We start from the raw sequence: 16,042 nt of genomic DNA, 5'->3' as shown, positions 1-16,042 counted from the left end.
GCCTTCACCTCTCCATGTAGAAAGATGATAAATGTGTTCATTGCCATTATATTCCACTACCTCATTCATCATATAAGCAAATTCTTTATTCAAATCCTCTTGAAACTTTCTAAAAGCTTTTGACATGTATTGTTCAGTAGCATGTCTTTCATATACCCTTAGAATATGTGTACATTAAGGTTTATAATATAGTGCACTATGATTAACTTTAATTTTATTATAACGAATCTTATCTAATGCTCCATCAAATTGCTTGACAAATTCTAACAAATTCAATTTCTTGTTCAAGTATTGATTCAAAAAAGAATGCAAACCCTCACACCAAGATGCGGTTCTAGTTAAAAAAAAAACCCTCTAAAATATGTCTTAGCCCACATCTTATGATCTGCATACATACGTTGAATCCAAGAATCATTTTGCAGACTGTACTTTAAAACCAAAGATGACCATTTTTCTTCAAATTCTTGCAACTCCATAAGAGTTACCATAACGTGTCCAAAATCACGACTGAAATCACTACCCTTCACCTTACCACCTGCATTTCTTTGAATATCTTAGCTACGCAACCTATGAAATTGCTTGACAAATTCTAACAAATTCAATTTCTTGTTCAGGTATTGATTCAAAAAAGAATGCAAACCCTCACACCAAGATGTGGTTCTAGTTAAAAAAAACCCTCTAAAATATGTCTTAGCCCACATCTTATGATCTGCATACATACGTTGAATCCAAAAATCATTTTGCAGATTGTACTTTAAAACCAAAGATGACCATTTTTCTTCAAATTCTTGCAACTCCATAAGAGTTACCATAATGTGTCCAAAATCACGACTGAAATCACTACCCTTCACCTTACCACCTGCATTTCTTTGAATATCCTAGCTACACAACCTATGAGTAACATAGTAAAAACCTCCCTAATAGAAGCACACATAGCCAAATCCCCATCAGTAACAACAGAAAAGGTTTTATTCCACCAATACAATCTAGAAAAGTATTTAACATCCAATTATAAGAGGATGCTTGCTCATCCTTTAATAATGCACATGCAAAAATAATTGGCTGACAATGATTGTTCACACCCACAAGTGTAACTATTGGGGTGCAATAAACGTTCCTCCTATAACAAGCATCAAGTGCAACCACATCATTGAAAACAGAATAATCAAGTCTACATATAGAATCTGACCAAAACAACTTATCCAACTGCCCATTTTCCTTAGTTGTGTACTTGAAATAAAATCCAGGGTCAATTTCCTGTTTGGCAGCTAGAAAACTCAATGTTGTGAGTGTGTCACCATTTTCTATCTCCATTCTCCCAATAGAGTTCATATTGTTGTACATGTCTTTTGGTATAAATCTCAAATTTTGAAAACCACCATTCTGATGTGCCAATAAATCAACAATTTTACTAGTCTTAACACCGACATCATACACTGCTTTAGCTTATGCCATATCACCATCATCAATGCTTCTTTGAGATTTCAAAAATTGAACATGCTTAGGTGAAACTAATTCATGGTTATGCAAAGGAACAAAATTTCTAACCACCAATTTGTCAGTTTTACTATCCAACTTCACATAAAAGGAAGTGGTACATTCATGTCGAACCAGACTATACTTCCTTCTTTTATTCTGTTGTGACTCATTAGTGTCAATAGTTTTCTTTGTTCCTTCCTTTTCACATACCCATTTTTTCATTCTTAACCGACCACTTTTATTTATCAGTGAATCACGTACTTGAAAGCTAAAACTGATTTGTTTGCTATAATCTCTGTAAAAAGACTCAGCTGCATCTAATGAATCAAATGCCTTTTTGGTAATTTCATCAACATTTTGGTTTTCTACTCCTGGCGAACAAGTACTTGCATTGCCAACAAAATTTTCTTGATTAGAATGAAAATCTCCAGGTACGTTCTTCTCTATTATGCATATTGTCAACATCAATCAGTTTATCTGAATCATAAATTAGACCACCTTTAACCGCATCTCCTATCAGTTTGCACACGGAGATGAAATGTTTTTGATGAACAACCTAAGAAAATCAACTAAGAAATTGATAGCTAGTCTTTTTTCTAAAGAGTTAAAGCAAGAATAACTACAACATATATAAAAAAACAAAAACAAAAACATTTCACAATATAATAGAAACACATATCACTACAACAAATCGTCACTTACGCCACAAATCATGTTACAGGAATTCAAAATTCGTGGCATATTTTCATTGAGGTTTAATAGTCTTTTACGTGTCAGTTTTTGTTATTTATTTGATCTTGTGCTTTTGCAGCAAGTTTGGTTTGAATTAGGAAGTGTAATGATTTTATATTACACATTGGATTTATTATCCATGAGAAGATGTGTATAGGGGTAAGATTCATATATAACTAAGGATTTTGAATTTGAAAGTATAATGATTTTGTAATATTTTTCAATTTTGATGTTGCTTTTTCCATTCATTTATTATTAGAGAGATGATATAATGATACATCTACTATGAAAATACATTTCTGATTCTCCTTTATTATATTTATCCGTGTTTCTTGTGTCATTTTTCTAAAAAAATTGAACATTACAAAAGTGTTATGTTTAGCTTAAATTGCTTTCAACTGTTAACAGATCAGCTTTGTCAATTCAATTACAACAATCAAGGGTGGAAATCACGTTGACTATACAACTAATCAGATAGCTAACTATGTAGTGGGTGTTGTAAAGAAGAAGATAAAGAATGAAGACATCAAACCACACAGTGTGAAGAACTAATTGTTGGTATATTTTTCAATGCTTTCATTGATAACCCTGCTTTTCAATACTTATGGGCATGCATTTATACCTTGCTTCCTAGTTACTTACTGATTTCATGTTTTTGTTTCTAGGCTATAAACTTCAAGTGATTCTATAATGAGAACCAAACATATTAAATCAACAATTAGCTATGTCTATAAGTTTTCCTTTATGTGTAACTTTTGGTTGAATTTCCAAAAGCTCAGAGTGATAGAATGATTTATTATGTAGTATAGTTTGTAGTATGATGGATTATGTTAAAAGAATGTTATGAAAGAGAGAATTCATACAATTTTGATACAGTAGAAACTATTAAATCATATAGAATTTGATTACTTGTTGTGGAACATTAGTGGATTTGGCTCACATGGAATATACTGGAAGTAATATTACATGTTTTAATGGCCAAATATTATTAATTTACTAGATCAAATATCTAATTAAGCAAAATGTTGTTGATTCTAAGCAATTTTTTCATGCATAGAGTGGAAGGGTGGTGAGAGAGTGATGCACTGATTCGTTTGGTCATATTCAGAAAACAACCATAAAGTGGAACAAGTAGCTTTCTTAATCTTTATCCTTGATTTGTGCTACATTAAGTGGATTTTCCATTACATTTAGAGTCACTTTAAAAATAAAATACTTTGTTATTATTGTTGTTCAACTGTAATTAAAAGTGACATTTATGAGCTTATATAATTTTTTTTTATCCTAAGCTGGTTAGTTAATGATTTTAATTTTTTTTTTTTTGCATTTTGGTAATGAAGGATGTTAAAAGGCATATTTAAATACATATGAAATCGTGTATGATTTTTTTTTTTCATTTTGTTCAACTGCAATTAAGCATAATGTTACTTGCTTTGGTTGATATGTCTTTAATCAAATAAACAGCGTGCAAATAGAGCGATTACAAGTAATCATAGTGGAATACTTAAAGACGGATTTTACTCTAGTTCTCGTCATCCACGTCCTAACTTTGATTTCAGGACTTCGTTTCCGCATTCAACCCTTCTCTAAAATCTCATTTTACAAGCCATTTTTTAACTCCAAAATACAATTTCTTTCCCAAAAATTTGGTTGTTTCCAATTCTTCAATTAATTTCGCTTGTTCTATTTTTGGTCAATGTTTGTTGTAGTCCCACAGACTAAGTTATCTACACTCTCTACGAATCGTTCAAGTCGCTCGTTTGCTCGTGAATTTGAAGCTGATTGCTGCTCAAGGCCTCATCGAAATAGTCATTTGTTGGCTTCAAGTTTTGTTATTTTCAATTCCAATTGTTATTTCAATTTTATACCCAATTTCCATTTTTGTTAACTTATTTTAGATTCAATTCCATAATTTGTTTAGCTATATTTTATATAGAAATAATTTCAACTGTAATTCCTTATTTATCATCGTATCACTTGTAGTAAAAAAAAATATCAATAAAATAATATCTTTCCAAAAACTTTGGGTCAATATTTGCATTTCAATTCGATTTATTTTACTCGTTATAGCCATAAATTATCTAGCAAAAGCTTTTTATAATGAAGATCGGAACCCAAGTGGGACTTTTTAAATCACTGCATCATTCGTTTCGTTTAGATTCAGGTTTTCACGTGCATAATTCATAACTTTAACCGTTAAAATCGATTGGGAATTAACTTCACTGACATGCCCACACCTAGTCCACATGTGACAAGATTAAAATTAATAATAGGGTTAATTACAAATAACTACTTTATGGTTTGGCCAATTTCAAACCGATACCTGTGGTATTTTTTTTTCAAACACAATCATGTGGTTATAAAATTTTACATTTTTTACTTTGCCAAATTTGGCCGATAACGGCTTTAAAATAGAATTTTTTTAAGAATTAAAGTTGTTTAGTGTCATGTTTACTATGAAATCATATTTTTAATTCTTCAAAATCATCATTTTTGGAGTTTTCTCTCTCTAAACATTATCTTCCTCTCTCATAAAAAACACCACCTAAATGACCTAAAACCTAAAAAGTTGAAGAATTAAAGTTGCTTAAAATATCATTTAACTCTTGATTTTTTTTGAGGTCCTTATCATCCAAATTTTGACAAAGTGAACTCAAATGTAAAATTGGCCAAATCACAGAGCAGTTATGTGTAATTAACCCTTAATAATATTACGAATACATCGCTAACAGTGGTGATAGACAAAACTCTTATATTTTTCCATGAACAAAGACATGATAACACCCATATAGGGAGACAGACGGCAACCACCCATATAGAGAGATATATCACAACCACCCATAAAAGGAGAAAAAAAAGCACAAAACTACACATAAAGAAGAAACTACCAAATCTAATATAATAGATCAATAAAAAAATTTATTTAATAAAAAAAAGCAAAACAAAGGGGTTTATCTTCTAGCTAAATATCGAAAGAAAATCTCAAAATCTGGATGAAGAAGATGAGAGTTTTTTGGTCGTGATGTTTAGGTCTCAACTAAACTTAAATTTTTTTAGAAGTATATATTTAGCCATAACGTATAAAACGATATAAACTTAACCCTAATATTTTCAAGCAAGATCAATTTTAGTCATATGTTACCGAAACTTTGAAAAAACTGGTTTGATTATTATTTAAGTGCCATATTATGCATTTTAAATAAGTTTGTCGATAAATTAAAATAATTCCATACTTTTTTTTGTTGGTTATTTGCAACTATATTAATAATAAAGTAAAAAAAATTAGATATTTTGACAAAAAAAATTGTGGATTAATTTAGGGTGTTGTTATACCCAGCCTCAAATTTCCACCTCTAGCCCCATGAAAGGACGAAAATGCCATTTCATGGGTTTTGGGTAGGCTTTTTTTCCTGTCCGACACGCGGGCGTGTGGCTATCACGCCCCACCGTGCGGTCGGGCATGATAGCCACACGCCTCACCGTGTGGCCGGGCGTAATAGCCACACGCTCGATCATACGGTGAGACGTGTGGCTATCACGTCCGACCACACGATGAGGCGTGATAGCCACACGGGCGTGATAGCCACACGCCCGCGTGTCGGGAAGGCAAAAAAAATAGATCTGTTATTCAATCAAACCCGTAAATACCTGTAAACGTGATGTTCACATGTCCATGTGTGAATTTTTTTTTTTCCAATTTCACATTTTAATTATTATTATTCTAAACAATTATAATTATTAACATTATAATTTAACTTATAACTATTAATATTATAATTAAATAATATACATGAAGTATCAAATATGTATTAAAAACAATAAGTTCTAAAAAATTTTAAATATTAAAAAATTACAACAAGTCAATTAGTCTGGTTCCATTCCTCCATAATCTGCTCTGCTCAAGATCAATCCTAACTGGTGGAGCCTGCTCAATCCTAACTAAAATTAACAAAATAAAAATTTAATTAAACTAAATTAAACAAAATAAAATAGATAAAATAAAAATTTACAACATAAAAATTAACAAAAATAAAAAATAATAATCAAATTAATAAAATAAAAATAACAAAAATTAAATTAACTTTTAATAAATAAATAAATTAAGAATTTTCGTCACACGGGCATGAGGCTATCACGCCTCACCACAGGTGACGACATATGAACATCACGTCGTCGCCTGTGGTGATGCGTGAGGCTATCACGCCGTCACCTGTGGTGCGGTGTGATGTTCATACGCCGCACGAGAGATGACGACGTGATGGTCTCACTCCCCACCTCGCGATTTCAAAATCCCAAACAATCCAAAATCGATTCAAAAAACGTACAAAAATCAAACGAAATTACATATCATTAGTCCTTTTCCTTTGCCGCCCCTCCCCCGATCTATGTTTTCGTTGATAAATTAGCCCGAATTTGATCCAAGAGAGTTTAAGGTGTTTGAGAGGATTTGAGAATTTTGAAATTTGATAGAAAGGTATTTTAGTCTTTTCCCATGGCTGAGGGTGGGAAATTAGGCTGAATATAGTAATTCACTTAATTTATATGCGTCAGACATAGCTATTAACATTGTAATACATTTTTGATAATTTTATTAGTAACACACTAAATATTTGATACATAATTAATATTTGAAACATCTCATATGACAATTAAATAAATCAGAAGTTTCAAAAAATTTATTTATTTATTTATTTTTATTAAAAACATCCGGTACTCCGAACCACATTGGCCGACTAATCCGGATTCGGGGCGGGTCCAAAGATTGCGGTATTTAAACCCCTCCCAATCGCCGTTGTGGGGATCAATCCTGAGACCGCCCTATCAAACGCCGCCCCATACTACCACTGCGCCAACCAACGATTGGTCAAAAAAATTTAATAATAAAGGAGTAAATCGATTCTGTTTAAAAAATTTAAAGCCATTATATTGAAGAAAAAAAAATCGAGTCACGTGCAATGGAAATGGCAAAGCATATCCGAATATAATTTTCTTTTATTATAAAATATCGGAATAATAATTAACAAGAGGAAAATAATAGAAAAATAATTGCAGTAACAGAATAGACGCCATCTAATAATCCAATTATAACCCAAAACAGTGGATTTGACACGTCAAGTCACTGACCAAATTTACCATAATACCCTCAATATAGCTGAAATCCCCCCACCCCAACTAACGAACAATAATACAGAAAGGGTTTTATAAAAATAAAATAAAATAATAATACAGAAAGGGTAATATGGGTAATTAACAAACAATATTAATAACTTTATCTTTTTTCCTCTTCCCTTTTTCAATTACATCTGTCCATCAACCGTTGAGTGCTTTCCCTGCTAACGACTGGAAGTTGGTCCTTGTACGGTCACCGGAGAATCATACCGGAGCTCCGGCGACACTGTGCTTGCGGTACAACGTTCCCCAAGGATCAATTTAAAATCAATTAGGTTGAAGGCTATTCAATTTGAGTGATTGGATTCGATTCTGTTAGTTCGTTGACGCAGACAATGGGCCGGAGAAGGTTATTTATATTGGGGATTTTTGTATGTCTATTTGCTTTCTCTAGTGGAAGAGGTGAGATTTCAATTCATCTATTTATCCTACAAGATTTTTTTCCTGAATCCTGATTATTATTTGGAGTTAATTACATTAGGGTGATGTTTATTTTGGTGGATTCGTTTCTACTAATTTATTGAACTCGGACGAATATAGCTTACTGGAATGTTATATTTTAAGTACTGTTTCTCATCTTATTAGTGGCATGATGAATTAATGGCTGGAGCAATTTATAAGTTGCATCTTGAATTTCAATGCTTATACCATGCTTGGCAAGAAAAAATGTTAGTACCTATTTTTTCTTCTATGACCTGTAACAGTTGTTTGATAGCATTTTTGCTGTGATGATATATTCTGTTTCCTTTTAATGGAAACAACTGGATGGAGTATTACCAGTGCCTATCTATATGCAAAAGATGAGTAGCTGTGAGATTGGGAAGAGATAAGAGTAATTATTTGCATGTCTATGATGACCTATAGTTGCAGCTTCATAAAGTGGAAAATGTAGGAGTTTTTCCTTGAATTCTCTAAATGGACTGCACAACTTTAGAAAGTCCATTTTGATGATTGGGATTTTAGTTTGATTTTCGTGGCTCAATATAAAGAACTTGGTTTGCATTGAGGAGTATTGGATGGCAATCAGTATATATCTTTTTTATTTCTTCTGCTGAAATCCCCTGTACAATCTCTAGAAGTTCTAAGATATGTGTGTTTGCATGTTGAAGAAGAATATATGGTGGATGACTGACCATAAACTGAAGAATATAAAACGACGAGAACTGATAAAGTTTTTGTCTCCGGTGCAGAGCTCAATATTAAGCACAAGTACAAGAATCTGGATCAGTTACCCGAGTACAATCGAACTCTTGCCAGAATATTGGTTGAATATGCTTCTGCAGTGAGTTCCTTATAGCACTGAAGCTGAATTCATGAATTTCAGAACGTGGAGTTACTTATAATTGTGGAAACTTGAATTTTTTCATGAAAATCATATGGCGACTGAAAAAAGCTCTGAACTTGCAGGTGTATATGTCAGATTTGACAGAGTTGTTTACTTGGACATGCTCAAGATGTGATGGTTTAACTGAGGTAATTCATTTTTAAATTTTCGAACCTCACTTGTTTAACCAGACATCATTCTAATTTATTGGTCTAATTTTTTGTGTTTGAATGGAAACAGGGATTTGAGATCATAGAGCTGATTGTTGATGTGCAGCACTGTTTACAGGTGCATTTCTCTTTGTATCTTGCATATTAAAAGAATTATAAACCCTTTCTTCTTCTTCTTTATTAATTTATGTATTTGCCTAAAAAAAAAAGGGCGGCCCGGTCGCACTACGCTTCACCGCTGAGCGAGGGTCCGGGGAGGGGTCCCACCACAAGGGTGTACTTGGGGCAAGCCTTCCCCTGCCAATTTATTTGTCAAGAGGCCGTTCCTAAGACTCGAACCCGTGACCTCTTGGTCACACGACAACAACGTTTACCGTTGCGCCAAACGTATGACAAATCATAACTATGTCTATTTTTTGTAGGCATTTGTTGGCGTGGCGAAGGATCTTAATGCCATAGTTATTGCATTTCGAGGGACTCAGGAACACAGGTATGCATTGCCTATTACCTTAATGAACCTACACTGGAAAGCTAACTTTTGTATCAGTGAGCATCCACATATTCTGGCACTTGTGCAGTTTAAATTTATATATGCTTGTATGTAGGAGCAGGGAGCATGTACATATATGATATGTGTTAGAAACACCCCAATTTGGCCAGTTAGCTGTGCATAAAATTCTATGCAAGATTGAAAACCTTAATGTCTGTGTCTGCTTGGCTTCAAGTTTGCAAGTATAAAAAAAAGGGCGGCCCGGTCGCATTACGCGTCCCCGCTGAGCGAGGGTCCGGGGAGGGGTCCCACCACAAGGGTGTATTGGGGGCAAGCCTTCCCTTGCCAATTTAATTGGCAAGAGGCCGCTCCTAAGACTCGAACCCGTGACCTCTGGTCACACGACAACAACGTTTTACCGTTGCGCCAAGGCTCGCCCTCTTCAAGTTTGCAAGTATCTAACAACAAAATATACGTCTTTGCATGCCTTCTTCTGTCTCTCACATTACCCTGGGCTCGCTTTTGGGAATTTTTCTGTAATTTACATTTTGTTTAGATTCTTCAGTATCAATAAATAAAGCATAAAAGATAGTAAATTTTATTTATCTTCTCACAGAATTACATTTCTGCTGAGGTTTTTTTAGCTTGTAAATTTGCCTGGTTTGTTTCTTCCTTATGGTCCATTGCATTTCTACAGCATACAGAACTGGATTGAAGACTTATTCTGGAAACAGCTTGATCTGAATTACCCTGACATGCCTGATGCAATGGTGTGTATGATAGAAGAGTTTTTATGAATATGGAATCAGTATGTTTTGTGACTAAAAGTTGTGCTTCTTGCTATTAAATGCTTAAGGTGCACCATGGATTTTATTCTGCTTACCATAACACAACAATACGCCCTGCAATTATAAGTGCTGTCAACAGAGCAAAGGATTATTATGGTGAAATTGGCATCATGGTGACTGGGCATTCAATGGGAGGGGCAATGGCTGCCTTTTGTGGACTTGATCTAACGGTAATCAAAATTTACTTGTCCTAAGGACATAGTTCCTTGTGCTTTTCTACCACGACATTACTATTGTTGCTTATTCTGAGCATGGTTTTGACTTGCAACACTTCTGTTGAATAATTTTTGGTTTATTCTCAGGTTAACCTCAACGCCAAGAATGTTCAAGTTCTGACATTTGGACAGCCGCGCATTGGCAATGCTGTTTTTGCATATTACTATATCCAACTTGTGCCATATACTTTCAGAATCACACATGACCATGATATTGTGCCTCATTTGCCTCCATACTATTCTTATTTCCCTTCAAAGACATACCACCACTTTCCGACAGAGGTAATGCTTCCATGCTCAGATAAATGATCAGTGACTTTGATATGGTAACATTATGCTCTCAAAGGCACTAAGGCGAGGCATTTAAGATGGATCTACTTTTTTTCTTACAGAGAAAATTTGTTCAACTGGTCACCATTTGCTTTAGAATGAGAAATAAATAGCTGTGATTTTTGTCCATTGCTGCGCCTTGTATGCAATGTTGCATTGAATATATTACCTTCGAGTAGGATGCTAGGGTGTCAAACTAGGTTATCATGTTGTAATTGTGTTATTTAATCTATATGACACAAAAATGATAATAGTATCAAACATGTCGTGTCAAGGGGGCTGTCAAAGTAGGTTATCATGTCGTAATCGTGTTGTTTGATCTATAAGACACAAAAATGATCATAGTACAAACAGGCCGTGTCAAGCGGGCTGTCTCTATAAATTGTGTTGTCATGTTAGAATTTGACAGTCCTATAGGATGTCATCATGACCTTGTATCGTGATATATTGGGATGGTTCAATTATAGTTCCTGGAAGCATTACATGTGCCTAGGAAGTAGGAGCCACTTTTGCTAGCCAAACCTGCCGTCACATTCTTATGCAAAAATACATGTGAGTCCTTATAATGTTTCCCTCTACATGTTTGTTTGCAGGTGTGGCTCTATAACATAGGAAGGGGGAGCCTGGTCTATGCAGTAGAGAAGGTTTGTGATGAATCTGGGGAAGACCCAGAGTGTAGCAGGTGAGCATTTCCTTAACCACAATAATATTAAACTTAGTTTCATTTCACTCTTTATTCTGTTTTTTTTTTTCAATATTAGGAACTTTGAATATGTTTCGAATTGTATCAGCTTCTTAGTAGGTGTGGCAATTTGTTTAAGTCATTAGGTTAGTATTCAATGTGTAAACCTAACCCAACCCAAAAATTTCGTGTCATAATCGAGCCAACCAAATCAGGTATGTGTCATTTTCATGTCCTGTCTGCACCGTCACATGTAATTTTACTACTTTTATTAAGGATGACATGTACAAATCTGAGAGGACATAGTGATAATTTTAAATATTCATATGATTTTCGAATAAACAGGTTAAACTTGACTTATCCAAAACTTTAACCTGAAACCTATTTAACAAAATCCTAATGCACTTATTTTGTGTTGGGTTTATGCCGTATCTGTGGGTCATGTTGCATCCTCTCTATTAAGTAAAAATATAGGAGGTTTGTGTCGTGTTCAATGGATTGTATGTACTTCTACTATTGGTAAGTTTAACATGTAAAAATACAGGATGATGCAGTAATAGCTTTAAATTTTCGTGTCTTTTCGGGTTAGCAGGTCAACTCTAGCCCAATACAAAAGTTTTGGTGTCAGTTTTGAGTCAACCCAAAAATGACCAATCGTCTAAAACACAAACCCACTAAATCCATGCTGGGGTCATGCAGACGAAATGGGGCACAGATTTATAAACTTTTTGCTTGTCCGGTTCTCGGACTAATAGATCAATGCTGTGCTATTTTTGCAGGTCAGTAAAAGGTAACAGCCTCACAGACCATTTACTTTATTTTGGTGTTGAATTAATGGGAGATGCATGGAGATCTTGTGGAATCATAATGAATTCTGCAGTAAAGGAATATACGAAAACAGATGACACAGGAAATTTTGTTTTGTCAAGAAATCCAAAGTCTTCTTCTGTTATCGAATTGATAACAGACAAGGAAGGTAGGAAGGAGCAAACACGTTTAGAAGGCAAGGCATAGGTATGTATTTCTGATAAGGGTTTTCTCATCCAAACGAAATTGATTTTTATTATGTTTCGAGTCCATCTGAGAAGGGTTCGCCGGTGAAGATTGTTGGAGGCCTCAATGGGTAGAAAATTCAAAATTGTGTGTATAGATGTCCACTTGTGTATACTATGATGAATACAAATATCCTATATGTATATATATATAAGTCCATTTGTTTGTTTGTTTTGTTTTGTTTCTTTTTTTTTTTTTTTTTTGAAATAATGGCAAGTTTTATTAACTTAAATCAGATGAAAGAATATTGCTATGAAATGGTGGACAAGGCCATTTATCCCGCGCAGACACAAAATTGACCGTTTTTGCTAGAGTATGGGCAGCCGAATTTACTGAATCCTTAATAAAGGAGATAGAACACAACTCTAAATCTCGTAATAAACGAATATAATCAGAAATAATGTCAACTAAATCAGAAGGATCTTCTAAACCCATTTGAATTGCCTTGCCATTTGAATTTTCTCACACAATGCATCTTAATCCAACTTAGAGTTTTTTTTGATAGTTGTGACCTCGGCTAGTTGTGGACTGAGATTTCATTGAAAAACTCTCATCTTAGCTGGAATGCATTTTCCAGAGTGATACTTTTGATGCAAGAATTTAACAGATGACAAGATCTATATTCGTTGGACAAGATCTATATTCGTTGAACAGCAGGAGAGATGAAAGAACTTCAAATTCTTCTTTTAATCAACATTGTTTAACTTTTCTGTTTTTTTCTCATCTTCATGTTATATATTAAAGGTCGAGGAGGTCTTTGATTTTTGGTGGCCAATGAATATATCCATTTGTTATTTGTTATACCGTGTAGATATGTTTTGGTCCAAGTTTCATTTCTCGAGTTCCCTATGGTTTTAAATCACATCTAATATATGTACCTTACCGATGTCGCGCAATCGCTTTCTCTTCTATTCCTACGATATTCCCTAAGGCAACTTCTTGCCGAGGCTTTTCACTCTGTGTTAAACCTTCAAGATTTTGAATCATTATAGGTCACTTTCTATATTATATGCTTTAGTCATTTTTCGGTTTCACGAATTGAAAGACCGTTTACATGTATTAGAAAGCAATTTACTAGTATTAAGCTACGCATTTCAATATTAGATTTTGTTCATTATTTTTCTATCATCATCATTTAGGATTGTTTCTTGTCTAAGTCTTCATTTATGCGTAAATCTTTCGGAATTGGATCATTATATTTAGTTTCAAGAAACCCTAAACCCCCTCTACGTGGATTATAGAAAACTACCATTTAACACTAGGACTTGTTGAATGTATAAGAGATCCACCAACTTTCACTTGGTTCATCTTCAATGTAAAACATGGTGCATGGAGAATCAGTTCTGATGACAATTTTAACACACATGACCTAATATAATGTAGATATTATTCATTTTGACCTATATTCTTTCAACATCATTATTTTAAAACGTGTTTATATATATATATATATATATATATATATATATATATATATCAGAAAGACATCTTACTAGTATAAACTCAAACACTCGCATTATTTTCAACGTCAAGTTTTGATCATTGCTGCTCCATTATTATCCTTTAAGATCGTTATTAAGACTATCAATGCTTTATAAGAAAACATATTTTGTAAAGATATCTTGTTGGACATGATCAATTTTGCACTATTATAATTATCATTTTTATTGCGTTTATAATAGTAAATTATAATCACTTTTATTGCGTTTATAATAGTAAAATCTGTTTCCATGTTAAGGACAAATCAATACAAGTTTCATTAACTTTTGCACCATGTTTAGATTTTGGATTGGAAATTGAAAGCTCTGTATCCCAATTTTGGTTGGGAATTGGAATTTACAGACAACCTAGGAAAACCAATAAACTTAGAAATAGAACAAGAGATAAAATCACATGACAAGCTTCTTTCTTTCCTTCAGGTTGCCTTACATGTCCTTCAAATGCTCAAATTGCTTCACTTCTCCTGCATAAAAAAACATTAATTTAAATATAGATTGATTACACATGTTCAAGAGCCGAGCTACCCGGTCAGGCTCGTGTCTAATGGATTAGGTTTGGACATGTTTGATTTTTCAAGTCCAAACCTAACCTTCAATTCGGTTAAATTGATAATGGATTGCACTCGATTTGAGTTGACTGTTTTGTTTTTACATGTAAAATGTGAGACTCGGCCTAGCCGGACCCATAAACAGATTCTATATATATATTAGATTACAGTTTTGATCACATGCACCTTGATGAGCATGTAGAATTTGCTCATTCACCATTAGATCTAAGCTTATTAGAATCCTAAGGTGGAGATTCAAAGCATCCCGAGACATAGATTTAATAAACATAGATCTAACGGTGAATGAGCAAATTCACTTGCTTATTAAGGTGAATGTGAAAATTTCTGACCATATGACGATATCCTAATACAATTAGATGAAGCTGATTAGTTAGCCAAAAACGGCACATGCACCAAATTTATCAATTACTATTTTACACTTGTAATATGGATTAAGTGTTGATTTGGCCCCTCAACTTTGAATTTTTTTTAGAATACTTCTTGAGCATCTACTTATTAAAAATATTAAATATTCCATATTTCAGAAGCATTATAATTTTTTTCCTCTTGATATTTAGAGTATAAATTGATCCTAATTGCGAATTTTAAAGACCATTTTAACCCTTAATTCGAAAAACAAATCTTGGCCAAGAAGAAGAAGAATTCACAAACCAATTTCTTTCTCAGTATCAGTGAAAACATCTTGAGAATGATCATCACCCAAAAATTTAACAGAGCTGGTGAAGAATGAGACTTGTTTTCCTGATCCAATGTGAGGAGAAAAATATTCAGAAAACTCAGATCTTGTTTCAAATTCATGATCATCATCTTTCCTTGGTGAAAAATATTCTTCATTATTATTATTCTCTTTTATTTCTTCATCCTTATTCATTCCAGAAACTGCTTCTGCATTTAATTTCTTCAGAGTTATGGTGTTTTCTGTGGCAACAGCCTCTTTTGAATTCCCACAACCCATTTTTCAGATGGAAATAAATTGGAAACAATTAAAAGAGTGAGGGACCAATTTGAAATTCTCCCCCTCTTCTTCTTCTTATTGAGGGAGAGAACAAAAAAGAAAAAGATAAAAAAGGTGTTATCTTTTTTGTTTTTGGTTATTCTGGTCCTGCATTTTGGTGTTGATAAGGAAAATTAACAGTTTTTTCTGTTATTTTTTATTGTTGGGAAGTTGGTATTTGGATTTGGAAGTTTAATTTATATTTAAATGTACACATGTTCATATTATTTTTAGGCATCTAACAACTTTTGTTCCTCTTTTTCTGTTACTCCTTTTGTTTCTCTTATTAAGAAAAATGAGTTAATACACATATTTGTCCATGTGTTTTCTCGGAAAAACAGATTTATCCTTAAATCAAATAAACCCACAAAACTATCATTGAATTTTTCACAAACCTACAATTATACCCTTATCTAACAGAGCTGTTAAACGTCGTTCACATCAAACCTGCTTGTCTCCAGAAAAACTTCAGAAAAGAACAACCAATC

At 33.5% G+C, this 16,042-nt stretch overlaps 2 protein-coding genes across 2 annotated transcripts; one reads left to right on the top strand and one right to left on the bottom strand.

Annotated features, from left to right (window-relative positions):
* Positions 1-7,503: 7,503 nt before the first annotated feature.
* LOC136219918 (lipase) lies at positions 7,504-12,666 on the top strand. The gene is made up of 10 exons (XM_066007503.1): positions 7,504-7,782; positions 8,571-8,662; positions 8,788-8,853; positions 8,945-8,992; positions 9,297-9,364; positions 10,062-10,134; positions 10,221-10,382; positions 10,515-10,709; positions 11,351-11,439; positions 12,219-12,666. Exons 1-10 carry the CDS (start codon positions 7,716-7,718, stop codon positions 12,451-12,453), a joined length of 1,095 nt encoding a protein of 364 aa, XP_065863575.1. The 5' UTR covers positions 7,504-7,715; the 3' UTR covers positions 12,454-12,666.
* A 1,601-nt stretch (positions 12,667-14,267) lies between these two features.
* LOC136218883 (uncharacterized) lies at positions 14,268-15,562 on the bottom strand. Its single transcript, XM_066006047.1, has 2 exons — positions 15,212-15,562; positions 14,268-14,455 (listed from the first exon to the last, which is right to left on the bottom strand). The coding sequence occupies exons 1-2, from the start codon at positions 15,513-15,515 to the stop codon at positions 14,418-14,420; spliced, it is 342 nt and encodes a 113-aa protein (XP_065862119.1). The 5' UTR covers positions 15,516-15,562; the 3' UTR covers positions 14,268-14,417.
* Positions 15,563-16,042: the final 480 nt, after the last annotated feature.

The sequence above is a fragment of the Euphorbia lathyris genome, chromosome 2, assembly GCF_963576675.1.
Source record: "Euphorbia lathyris chromosome 2, ddEupLath1.1, whole genome shotgun sequence".
NCBI lineage: Eukaryota > Viridiplantae > Streptophyta > Magnoliopsida > Malpighiales > Euphorbiaceae > Euphorbia > Euphorbia lathyris.
Note: the sequence above shows the minus strand (reverse complement) of the source record. Positions and strands in the feature narration are given on the sequence as shown.